This window comes from Echinops telfairi, unplaced genomic scaffold, assembly GCF_000313985.2.
Source record: "Echinops telfairi isolate 266 unplaced genomic scaffold, ASM31398v2 ScPeMD7_17;HRSCAF=63, whole genome shotgun sequence".
NCBI classification, from domain to species: Eukaryota; Metazoa; Chordata; class Mammalia; order Afrosoricida; family Tenrecidae; genus Echinops; species Echinops telfairi.
In genome coordinates this window covers 761,664-773,877 of record NW_022103914.1, presented here as the reverse complement: position 1 = coordinate 773,877, position 12,214 = coordinate 761,664, and the positions used below count along the sequence as shown (strand labels likewise).

Genomic DNA, 12,214 nt, shown 5'->3' with positions numbered 1-12,214 from the left:
CTATCTTATCTAGATAGATCTGTAGAGATACTAATATGCACCACAAATCAAGCCATAGCAAGATAGGCGATGAGTTAGAACACAGCGATGACATCAAAAAAGAAAGCCAATTACCCATAGAAGAATAAATTAATTAAAAGAAAAAAATTTTAGAAAGAAAGAAAACCTGTAAATAGATCAAGGTCTGATTTTTGATCTCTAGGCATGTCCTTCAGTCAGGTCCGATGGAGTACCATGCTCTGGCCCCAGACTCTGTCCTTTGTACTCCCTCAGTTGCTCTGCCACATGCTTTTAGTGGTTTGCCTCGGTGTCACAGGGTCAGTCTGGGCCAGTCCCGACACTGAGTCTCCAGTGTCGTCCCCCTTAGGGCCCTGGGCTATCAAGGGACAGTGTGTCTCGTGGTGGGATCAGCCATATGGTCCACTCTGTGCATTGCCTGTTCAGAGCGGGGATATCATCCTCCAGGCCTGGTGGGCCAGGATGTGCTCCACTCTCTCTTCCTCCCCCTTCATTTGCTCCCATTTGCGCTGATCAGATATGCTCCTCCCCCCCTAGCTGCAGCTTCAGTGCCGTCCTCTCAAGTAAATTCTTCTGGGGGAGGGCATTTTTCAATTTTACTTCAGAGCCACCTGGACCTACTGAAAGTGCAGCTTATGGCTCAGGAGCCGCCGCTTGCCGACCCCAGATATAGAACATAACTTCCCAAACTTAATTGGCAGACCACCGCCTTAACAGAAAATTGAAAAGGCTAATGCTTGTCTGTGCCCTTGCAGCCTTCCTTGATTGTTCCAGCTCCCCTGGGGGCCAGTGTAGAATATGATATGGAATATGATAACCCACTCTGGGAACACCCTGAGCTAGATAAAAAGCATATGAAGATTCTTTGTGGGGTATCCCCTTAGGCCATGGTGTGGACAGGTGGCTTACTCCTGCCCCACAAGAAAGACTACCAGTGTGGTGAGCACAACACGGGTGTTCCTCAGACCCAGAGTCTCTCTTCCTCACCACTGTGGCAGGAACCCTGACTCTACTTTTAGATGCTTAGCAGACCCTTTGTTTTACACATTTTCATGATTCGCTGCCCATAAGAGTGGCGGGCGCCCTGCCGTCTCCTATTACACACTAGTTGCATCACTCCTCTTTTCAGGGGTTCTAGCCATGCCCCTGTCTGGAGCAGTGGAAGCCAGGCATTGCCTTATGAGAAAAAGAACGTCCCTCAATCACGCTCTCTTTGCCAGCTGCTCAGGTGATGGCGCTGTTGGCTTGAGTCACAATCTCTACGGAGCAGAGTGCTGTTACCTGTGATTCTACCCACATCACAGATCCACTGAAGATCGTTGAGATGAAAGTGCTTTGGAAAACAGACATTGCTCTGTAAACGCTAATGGTGAAGCTATGAATGTATTGGTGACAATCGATGATAATTTGTCTCAAGAGAACATCTTTCCTACAAGCACAGGCACTTAAAACCAGGAGGAGGTGATTGTTTGGGGAATTAGAGAGAAAATACACATTTAGTCTCCTAGTGGGCAATATGATCTGCCAGGGAATGAAATCTTTGTTTTCTTTTACCAGACCCCAAATATGGAGCTGGCATCTACTTCACCAAGAACCTCAGAACACTAGCAGACCAGATCAAGAAAACCACTGCCACCGATAAGCTGATCTACGTGTTTGAGGCTGAGGTGCTTACAGGGTCCTTTTGCCAGGGTGGCCAGTTACATATCGTGCCTCCACCATTGAGTCCTGGCGGCACAGATGGCCACGACAGTGTGGTTGACAATGTTGCCAGCCCAGAAACATTTGTTATTTTTAATGGCACACAAGCTGTGCCCCAATATCTGTGGATTTGCACCCAGGATCAAGGACAGTCACAGAATTACTCTTTCGGGCAGATGGTTCCCTCATTCTCAAACTGGATTCTTCCAATAGGCAGCTCTGTCTTTTAACTTGCCGATCAGCTTAACAACTGTCATGGCTTAGCTTTGGGGAGACTAGTCAGAGGATTAACCAACCACCAGTGATTCAATGGGTGGTTGGAATTTGTATAACTTTGTGTTATCGGTACAGACTAATTGGGTTGTTGAAGTCTCGCTACATACTGGCATCTTAGTGCCTTCATCATTGGAGTGGGTAGGTACCAACTAAAGCACTCTCAAGACCATTTTTTTATACAGGTAAGAGATAGATAGATGATAGATAGACAGATAGATATAAGACATATATGAGCAATATACATATATAGTAAATTTTTTATGTAAGGAAGATTTTTTTCTAATATGTAATCCAAGCCTTTTATTTTTCAACATGTTAGCCAACAAGATGATTTTAGATTTTCTAGAGAATCTTATAAAGTATTTAGCAAAATAAATCAAGGATTATAGGTGATGGTTGGACAGTGTGATTAATGTAAGTAATTGATAACACTAAAATTGTGTACCTGAAAATTGCTGATTGTCAAATGTTATATATTATATTTGACAATAATAAAAAAATAGATCACCTTTGTCTGAGTAATGGGCACTTAAAAATGTTGTGTAAAATGAATTGTTTGATACTCTGTTAAAGTTCTTTCTGATACGGTGAAGCCATACAAGATCGTGAAGCCAAATGGCTAATTGACTAATCCCTGATTGACCACCAGCTGTGGTTGAGTCACGGGATGCTGAGAGTATGATGCTGGCCAGGACAATTGTCCTCTTAAAGGATGTTAGCCTACCTAAGTGTGACTGGGTAGAGCCAATGGGAGAGAGGACTCCATTAGTCAGGAGGTGGGGGGAAAGCCTAAAGAAAGTGAAATGTAAGTTGAGACTTGCAAATTATGTGTGGGTGAATCAGGGATGCAGCCAATCAGGACCAGATTTGGAAGAGTTCTTTAGAGAGAAAGTATCTCCTGTGATGGTTCAGTTCACGATGACTGTGCTCAGGTTTGACTGCAGATTTCAATCTGAGATGTAGAAGCCACCACACATACCGTGCTTATTTTTAAATCCATATTTGCTTATACATCCAAATTTCCCTGGGTCTTACATTTTCAACTCCTTAATCAAAACATTTCTTCCTCCTCCTTTTCTTATTTGAAACAATCTTTCTCCACCCTTGAAAGTAGCCCACTTATTGTCTTATATGATGTTGTCCTTGGGCATAGTCAGTAGAGACCCTGGTTTGAGAAGACTCAGCTCTGGCCCACCTCCAGCACTGTAAGGTGAGGTGTCCACCTTACAGAGGCCAGAAGAGAACATAGCCATGTGGACTTCTCACTGCTAAACCAACTACTAAGTACCTGGGACCACCAAAATTTCTGTCCAAGCGGCAATGAATTGACTCCCAGGGCCTCTCCTTGGGTCTCTTCCAAAGAACTGTGCCACAGACCACCCCAAGAGTGACCTAAGGGTGGCTGTCAGGATGCAGGGATTGATGGAGCTTGGAGCTGAGGGCTAGGCCATCCGTATTATACACACGAGACCTTTGAGGCAACATAAAACCAGAAGTGAGAAGACATATGACAGTTTCACAATTTCAGAAGAGAATGGGGTGAAATAATGCTCTGAGGAACAATAGAAAGAAAACCTTACCGAGGAACATCATAGTGAAATGGAAGACCACCAAAGAGACCGTCTGACAAGCAGACCGAAAGGAAAACCCAACTACCTACAAAGGGAAGAGCCTTGGATGCACAGCGGAATATTTAGGGGAGGCAGAGTATTTGTGTGCACCCCCTGCGCTCCCCTAACAAAGCTGCCCATGCTCGAGTCTCTGGAATCTGCAGTATGTTACCTTACATGGTAAAGCGGACTTTGTGGATGTTATGAAAGTTTCTCTTGTGATGGGAAGACTAGTCTGGATGAAATGAAACTTTTTCTAGCAAATATTTCATAATTACAAATTAAATATCATTTTAAAGTTAGAATTAATATGGCCAAGAAGACATTTTTTTTCTTATGCTGCTTCCATGTCCAAGTCAAAACTGCCACTGGAGGCTTGACTTTTTGGCTTACTGGATCTTTTGATTTTGTGAGCATCGTACGACTGCATGCACACAAGAGCTCTATTTTCCCAGTGCTCAGGCTGCTAACCCAAACGTTGGCAGTTCAAACTCCCCTGCCAGTCTGGAGAAGGAAGACGTGGCAACCTGCTCTCATAAAGGTTACAGCTTGGGAAACCCGGCGAGGCATTTCTACTCCGGCCTAGAGGGTCACTAGAAGTGAGAACTGACTCAGCAACAACACTTTTTTATGCATGTTTTTCTCAATTTTGAGTCCTGCTTAAAAAATAAAAATATTTATACACATCTCATATGCCCATATATTTATAGATATCGCATACATATAAAGACACATGAGATGCATATATTTTTTTCTTTTTTCTTCATATGTAGATGAATGGTAGCAGGGAAATTGCACACAGCTGGGAAAACAATAGACCAGCAATGTACTTGTGCCCAGGTTAAGGACTAGAAAGCAATACATTTGAATCTTACCTTAAGTTGGGCACCCTAGAAGCAGAGTCTGAGATGGGGATTCTTGTTTAAGTGAGTTATTGGAGGAGTGAGCTTAGGAAAATGAGAATAAGGGAGACCGGATAGGGGCTGGGAGTGAGAGGACATTAGACGGGAGTGTGATTTCAGTTGAAGACCAGAATTGCATCCCAAAGGAAAGCTCAAGCGCACACACCAGGCCATCAGAGTAAGTGACACCCTGTGGCAAGGGGTTGGTCTTCTGAACCCTGGTGCCAGTTGTTGGCCCACAACTGCCCTCCTGAGAGAGCTCAGGAGCACCTCTCTAGCAAGGTGGGTCCTGTTAGGCTTAGGACAATTCTTGAGGGAAAAACGGGGTAGCTGGAATTTACCAGTCAACACTCAGGACACATGAAGGATGGATGTTACTGGCCAGGTAAAAGGGATCCGGAAAGGGATGACTAACTGTTCCGGTTCCAGCACTGGAAGTCCTATGTCTGGGGAATTGTAAGGTACACAATGTCTGGTCTTTCTGCAGTCGGGGAGGACGTTTCAGGGAAGAGTACAACCCCCTTTTGACAGCTTCTGTGAGAGAGGCTGAGTGCAATACTGCTTTTAGTGTTAAATGGATGTGACATTTTGTAGTCCCTGTTGTTTTTCCCCTGACCATTGATGCTTGCAACCATGGATTGCAATTCACAGTAATAGATCATCCATTGTTGCAACACTCTACAGAGTACAACTTCAGTGTGTTGCAATCACAAGCATTAGAAGGCCATATTTGGTTCTGCCTGGGGGTTGTTATGCTTTGTATCTTTTGAATTTTTAACATTGTGACTATTAGGATCATAGTTTATGAGTTCAAACAATAAAAGAAAGAACAACGATAGTAATAGCATCAGTCTATATTACCTAAAATGAAAGCTAAACAAATGTGTCATGCTAATAGTAGTAGACAACGGAATTAGCGCAGGTAAATAACCTCAACAGAGCATACATCATGATACATAGAAAATAATTTGGAATTGAGCGTGGTGCAGAAAAGGAGTTCCCGGGTGGTGGAGAAACTACATCCGTTCTCCACTATGAGCAGAAAGGTTCATGAGTCATACCCACCTAGTGGTGCCTTGAATGCTGGGCCTAGGGCTGTGCTTCTGGAAGGGCATGGCCAGGAAACCCCATCGGACTGCTCTACTGACCACACATGGGGTCGCCGTGACCAACTTCATGACAACTAATAAAACAACAGCAAATGTTTTGCAAACAAAACATTTTGTATACAACATTGCTAAAAGAGGGGTGTGCTTTGTCTACTTGTGATATGAAAGCTTTCAGAATGAAAGTTTTGGTCACACCAAACCAAACCAAACCCCATGCCATCCATTCTGACTCATTGTAACCGTACAATGACTCCAGAAACTACTCATCTTTAGCCTCACCTTTCTCCCAAGGAGGGCTGGTGGCTCAAACTTTTCAGTTAGCAGGCCAAAGCTTAACGCACTGCCCCACCACGGCTCTTTAAACGCCCTCCCAAAATGAACCTGCTGCCCTTGATTCCAGCTCATAGTGATCCTCTGTCGGGTTCCGAGGCTGTGAATCTCTGGGGGAGCAGTTAGCCTCACCTTTCTCCCAAGGAGCAACCTTGCGCTTCCTTCGTTTCCTCGTGTGAAAAGGTAGTGAGATGTTTGACTTCATAGAAATGGAAAGAGGCTGTCTCCTTAGACGTGTGCACACAATGTGAGGGTAAATGCAAAAGTATTGCTACTCGGATCCCAGCTCATACGTACATGGGTTTATTCTAAACAAAATGTGTTTAAGCACGTCTCTGTGATCAGTGGATGGATACAGACAAGTTTCCTCAACAATACACTTGCCTTAGCCTTCATAAATAAATAATAAATACATAAATAATGCCCACTCAAAACAGTGGTTTCCTGGGGAATCTGGTGGATCAGTTAGATCCAAGGCAAAGAGGTCAACTAAGATGGTGATGGCAACTGCTTTTGGGGATTCCCAAGGAGTACTCTTGATAGATTTTCTAAAAGGACACAGGATGATCATGTGGCTTATTAATAAAAAGTTTAAAGGAAATAGAAAACTGCATTCGTGGGGAAAAAGCCGGGAAAGTTGTACACTTTTTTGTTTGTTTTCCCATTCTTTCAGGGGCACAAGGGCTCTCCTACAAGAACTTCGTTGAGGAGCCTAACTCCAGCCACACTGCAGCCCTGACTGTGGTCCTTTGAACTTCTCTTTGTTCCCCAAACTGCGTCCCTCAAGAACATCCAAACTGCATTTGACATGGTCTAAAATGAGCTCAGGACCCTTCAGGGAAAGGCTAGAGAAATGAAAACTGCTTTAAGAAGTGTGTAGGCCTAGATGGAGGATAAGCTGAGAAAGAATACAAGGGACCCCTGCAAAAAAAAATGGAAAAAAGTTCCACTGGGTGGAGCTTTTATAGTATGCATTTTTCCCACTAAGTGAGCATCAAGCAACTTGCTCTGAGTTAGTGCACCCAGTGGCATTGCCTGGGAAGGTTCTCTGGTCACAGTGAATTTTTTCATGAAAGCAGTTTGACTTCAACCTCATTTTTTGTGATAACCAATTTAAGAGAAAAGTGTGCGCCTGTGAAATTTTTTTCCCTGCTCAGAAAAAATGTCGCAGAAACTGTTGTGATGTTGAACACAGCTTACAAGGACAATACTATAGGAAAAGCTCAACTGTATGAGTTGTTTTCTTGTTTCAAAAAAAGTGAAATGTCGATTGATGACAAACCTCATTCTGGACATTCGTCAACTTCCCAAACGGATGGAAATGTTGACATGTTGTGCATTTGGAGTTCGTTCCAACAGCTCGGACTGTTAATCAAGCTCTCTATTTAGAAGTTCTGAAAAGATTGTGTAACAGTATATGACAAAAAGGCCTGATTTGTGGCAGACAGGGGACTGGTTTTTCCAGGACAACAATGAACCTGCTCACACAGCCATCTCAGTGAGCAAGTTTTTGGTAAAAAAAACAGCATGCCTCTCTTGCCCCATGTACCTTACTCACCTGACCTCGCTCCGTGTGACTTCTTTTTGTTTCCACAAATGCAGAGAGACATAAAAAGACAGTGATTTGAGGATATAGAAAAGGTGAAGAAAAAAACAAAGTGCTGTCAGCCATCCAAATGGATGAGTTTGAAAATTGTTTCTAAGAATGGAACCACAGATTTGACAAATGTGTTAAGCTTAATGCAGAGTCTTTTGAACGTGATAAGGTTGTTTTATGAACATGGCCCAGGCATGCAAACTGTGGCTCAAAAACCATAGGCGGCTCTTCTGGTACATACTTGTGACTCTGAAGTAAAATTGGAAAAATGTACAGGATACTATTCAGATAATGGTGATTTTGTTTATTTGTAAGTAAATGATTATGGCTCTCAGATAAACTTTAAGTTGCTGTGAGAGACAGGATTGACTCTTCCATCTCAAAAGTTTGCTGACCCCTGGACTGGAACAGGGGTGAACTGACTGCAGTTGGAGCTGTTCAGTGGGCTGCATGGACCTCAACCACAACTCGTACAGAGAACAAAAGACTATGGCTTTTTGTAATTAAGATGGCTTCAGAATTTTAAAATGGTAACACTCATTTGGACCCCAATTTTATGGTCACAGATTCCAATCACTCCTGCTTTAATACCGTTTTCCTTAGGGAAGAGAGGTGTGAATTAGGATGACATCCACTGCATTCTAAAGTGTTGAAAAATTATGAGCATTTTAGACTTGGAGAACCTGCATGACTATTTTATAGATTCAACGGGCCCTGTTGACAGAAAAAAGCTGATTTACCAAAGCTGGCTTGAAGATGCAAAATGAATAGCCCTTTTGGAGAGCTGGACATTTATTATGTACTTCAAGTTAGAAGACCAGCTTCGCTAATAAGCAAAATCCTGAGTATTCTATGTTCAAGCCCCGAGCTTGAGGTCAGTACACTGCACTGATCCTAGGGATCAGTTCAACATTGCAATTTCACGAGCAGAGCTGCAAGACAAAATCAATGTTCTGTCGAAGTGTATCTGCTTTTACCACTACACAGAAGAAAATAAAGAGACCCTAAAGGTGCTAGGTAGTGCAGAGAAGTATTAATGAGAAGGAAACAGAAAATAGCAGAAATATGAAGGGACAAAGAAACAAGCCATTATTATATTTTATTTAATGTAAGTCCTACGCATCCAATTGAATCCAGTTATTTCTGACTCAGAGCAACCCTACAGAGCAAACTGAAAATACTCCCTAGGCTTTCTGAGGCTGTAATCTTCACAGGAGCAGACAGCCTCATCTTTCTCCCACTGAGCAGCTGACCTACTATGCCACCAACCAAACTCAAAGTCAGACTCACTACCGTGGAGTCAATTCTGTCTCACAGCGACCTTAGAGGACAGGGTCGAACTGCACCTGTGGGCTTGCAAGACTGTAACTATCTATGCAGAAAGCCTTGCTTTTTCCCATAGAGCAGTTGGGGATTTCAAATAGCTGCCTGTGAGGTTAGCAGCCCACCATGTGACCGCTATACCACCAGGGCTCCTTGTAGGACTCTCTAGAATTGATTAAAGTAGCAGATCTTTTAAACTTTTGTGCAGAAAAGACATTAAAATATGCATTTCTTCTTACTGCCAATTTTTATGATCAGATTTATATATATAAGTCAGTGGGCTAACTATGACATTTAAAAAAAACAGCCTTAGTGACAGATAGTTGAACAGTATACTATATGTACCTAAAATTTACAATTTTTTAAGTGTAGCATAAGTATGCATCATGAAATCATAATCACAAATCAAGATAATTCAGACATCTTTTACTCCAAAAACATAACCCACTTTGCCACTAAGATTCCTTTAATGTGAATACTGTCTATTTGATTGATCTCAATGTATATACATTGTCCTTTTAAAAAGTCTCATATTTGTGCACTATAAGAATATACAATAATACAGCTTACAAAATTAAAATATGTAGTGGAGTTAAAAAATTAAAATAAATTGCTGTATTAGTGGACAGAAAAACATTAACCAAGTATTGATTAATTATATACACATATATATAATTTTTTATTGTGAATGGTCGAGTTTTCCAAAGCTGATCAATTTTACATTAAAGCTACATACTCACTTTGTTTCAACTCATCTATTGCAATTCCCTCAGTTACTGCCATCAGTTATCTCACTTCTTCCCTTATTATATTATTTCACGTTTGTTAGTGCTTCTGTAAACAATAGCTACCGTATTTAAGGAAACCACTGCAAACATTTATTAATAATTGGAATTTGGAATGCACGAAGTATGAATCTAGTATGACAGTATGAAAATTGGAACTCATCAAAAATGAAATGGAACACATAAAGATTGACATCCTAGACTTTAGTGAGCTGAAATGGGCTGCTATGTATTGGTCATTTTGAATCAAACAAACATGGTTTACTAAGTCAGGAATGACAAGTTTAAAAAAAACACGTCAAAATCTATATAGACATATAATGCTGTCGGTGACAGGATAACACCTATTCACATACAAGGAAATCCAGTTAATATAACTATTATTCAAATTTACACACCAAACACTAAAGCTGGAGATAAAGATTGTGTTAGACAAGAATTCTGCCAATTTCTTTAGTTTGAAATTGTTCAGACATACAATCAGATGTATTGACAATTATTTGCCATTGGAATGTGAAAATCGGAAACATAGGAAGGTGTAGTAGTTGGAAAATACGGCCTTGGTGATAGAAACGATGCTGGATATTACATAATACAATTTTGTAAAACAGACTCTTCATTGCAAATACCTTTTTTCAACAACATAAAAAGCAATTTTGCATATGTACTTCTCCATGTGGAATACACAGAAATCAAATGGACTACATCTGTGGGATGAAACCATGGAGAAGCTCAATATCAACAGCTAAAACAAGGCCAGAGCTGAACCGTGGAACAGACCATCAATTGCTCAGGTTGAAGCTGAAGAAAACAAAAAGACACCATGAAAGCCAAAATATGACCTTGAGTATATCTTACCTGAATTTCGAGAGCATCTCAAGAACAATGTGCTAGTTACATAATCTGGTGTCAATTTGAGGATTAAGAGTGTAGGGGTGGAGTCTAGCCTGTCAATCTGGAGATAGTCAATGAGACCTCTGTGTGGGCATGGCCTTCTCTTGAGATTCCTGGGAACTGCTGTATTTTACTCCTTGGAGACGGGAGACACCTCTCTCTTTCTGCTCACTTTCTGTGAGACATTCCTGAGGAGAAGCCATATGGACCAAGCCTGATGCAGCCAGAACCCTGAACCCAGAACACGAGAAGCCACGTGGAGACCCCTGCCAGTGCTGAGATGCTAATAATGCCACTGGAACCAAAGACTTTCTACACATTGGCCTGTGATTGTCCTGCATTTGGGGTCATTGCATGTGTTTCATGAGTCTGAAGAGAACTTTAAGGATTGGTATCAGATATATGGGCTAATATCGGATGTAAGGGCTTGGACTGGACTGGGTTTGGGACGTTTTCTCAATATTCAATTGCTCTTGTATATAAAGCTCTTTCTTATATACATATGAGTGTCTATGAATTTGTTTCTCTAGTCTACCCAGACTAACACAAACTGATTTGACGCATTGAACACTAATGACAGAAGACCCAATGAGCTGTGGGATGACATCAAGAACATCATACATCAAGAAAGTAAGGGGCATTAAAAAAAAAAAAGGCAGAAAGATCAAAATGGATGTCAGAAGAGATTCTGAAACTTGCTCTTGATCATAAAATAGCTAAAGCACCTCTTTAACAAGTGGTGCAGGAAACAATGGGTATCCACATGTAGAAAAATGAAACAAGACCTTTACCAGGCCCCATGCACAAGAACAAACTCAAGGTGGATCGCAGACCTAGAAGTAAAACCCCAAACCATCAGGACCAACAACAAAAGAATCGATTCTAACCTAAAGTCATTGGCCCAGAGAATACATAGGCTCACCACAATAGGGAAGGTAAACTGGAAATCGACAAATGGGATTTAATGAGAATAAAGCATCTGTGCACATGGAAAGACTTCACCAAGAGGGTAATAAGGCAAACCACAGACTGGGAGAGGATTTTTAGCAATGACACATCAGACAAAGGGCTTATTACTAAAATCTACAACACCCTCCTGGCCTGCAAAAAGAGGAAGAGGGCAAAAGAACTGAAAAGAAATTTCACTAGGGAGGAGACCTGCATGGCCAATAAACACTAGAAAGTGCTCCTGATCATTAGCCATAAGAGAAATGCAAATTAAAACAACCATGAGATACCATCTAACACCCTTGAAGTTAGTCCAAATCAGAAAACCAGAGAGCAATAAATGTTGAAGGGGATGTGGCAAAATAGGAACCTTCCTCCACTGCTGGTGGTTGTGTAGCTATGTACAGGCACTGTGGAAAGCGATCTTTCAATATTTAAAGAAAAAGGAAATCGATCTACCTTATGACCCAGCTATCCTTCTATTGGGCATATACCCAGAAGAAGTCCGAAATAAAACACGACCAGTCGCCTGTGCCCTAATGTTTATTGCAGCACAATTCACAATCACAAACAGTTCAAAACAACCTAAATTTCCATTGATAGATGAGTGGATTAGTAAACTCTGGCACAATATTATTGTCTCTCCATGTCTATCTAGATAAGATAGGCAAGATAAACAATCTGGAGGAGAAAACAACGGGATTGATGGTTCTGGGGGGAC

The 12,214-nt window shown here is 41.6% G+C and overlaps 1 protein-coding gene across 4 annotated transcripts in view; it reads left to right on the top strand.

The window, feature by feature from the left end:
• PARP9 (poly(ADP-ribose) polymerase family member 9) overlaps positions 1-2,236 on the top strand; it is a 40,840-nt gene extending 38,604 nt beyond the window's left edge. For all 4 annotated transcript variants that reach the window (XM_045287547.1, XM_045287546.1, XM_045287548.1 and 1 more), the window contains one exon: positions 1,576-2,236. In XM_045287547.1, coding sequence (XP_045143482.1) covers positions 1,576-1,949 — 374 coding nt within the window. In that variant the 3' untranslated portion in view covers positions 1,950-2,236. The remainder of the gene's footprint in view (positions 1-1,575) is intronic.
• The last annotated feature ends 9,978 nt before the right edge of the window (positions 2,237-12,214 follow it).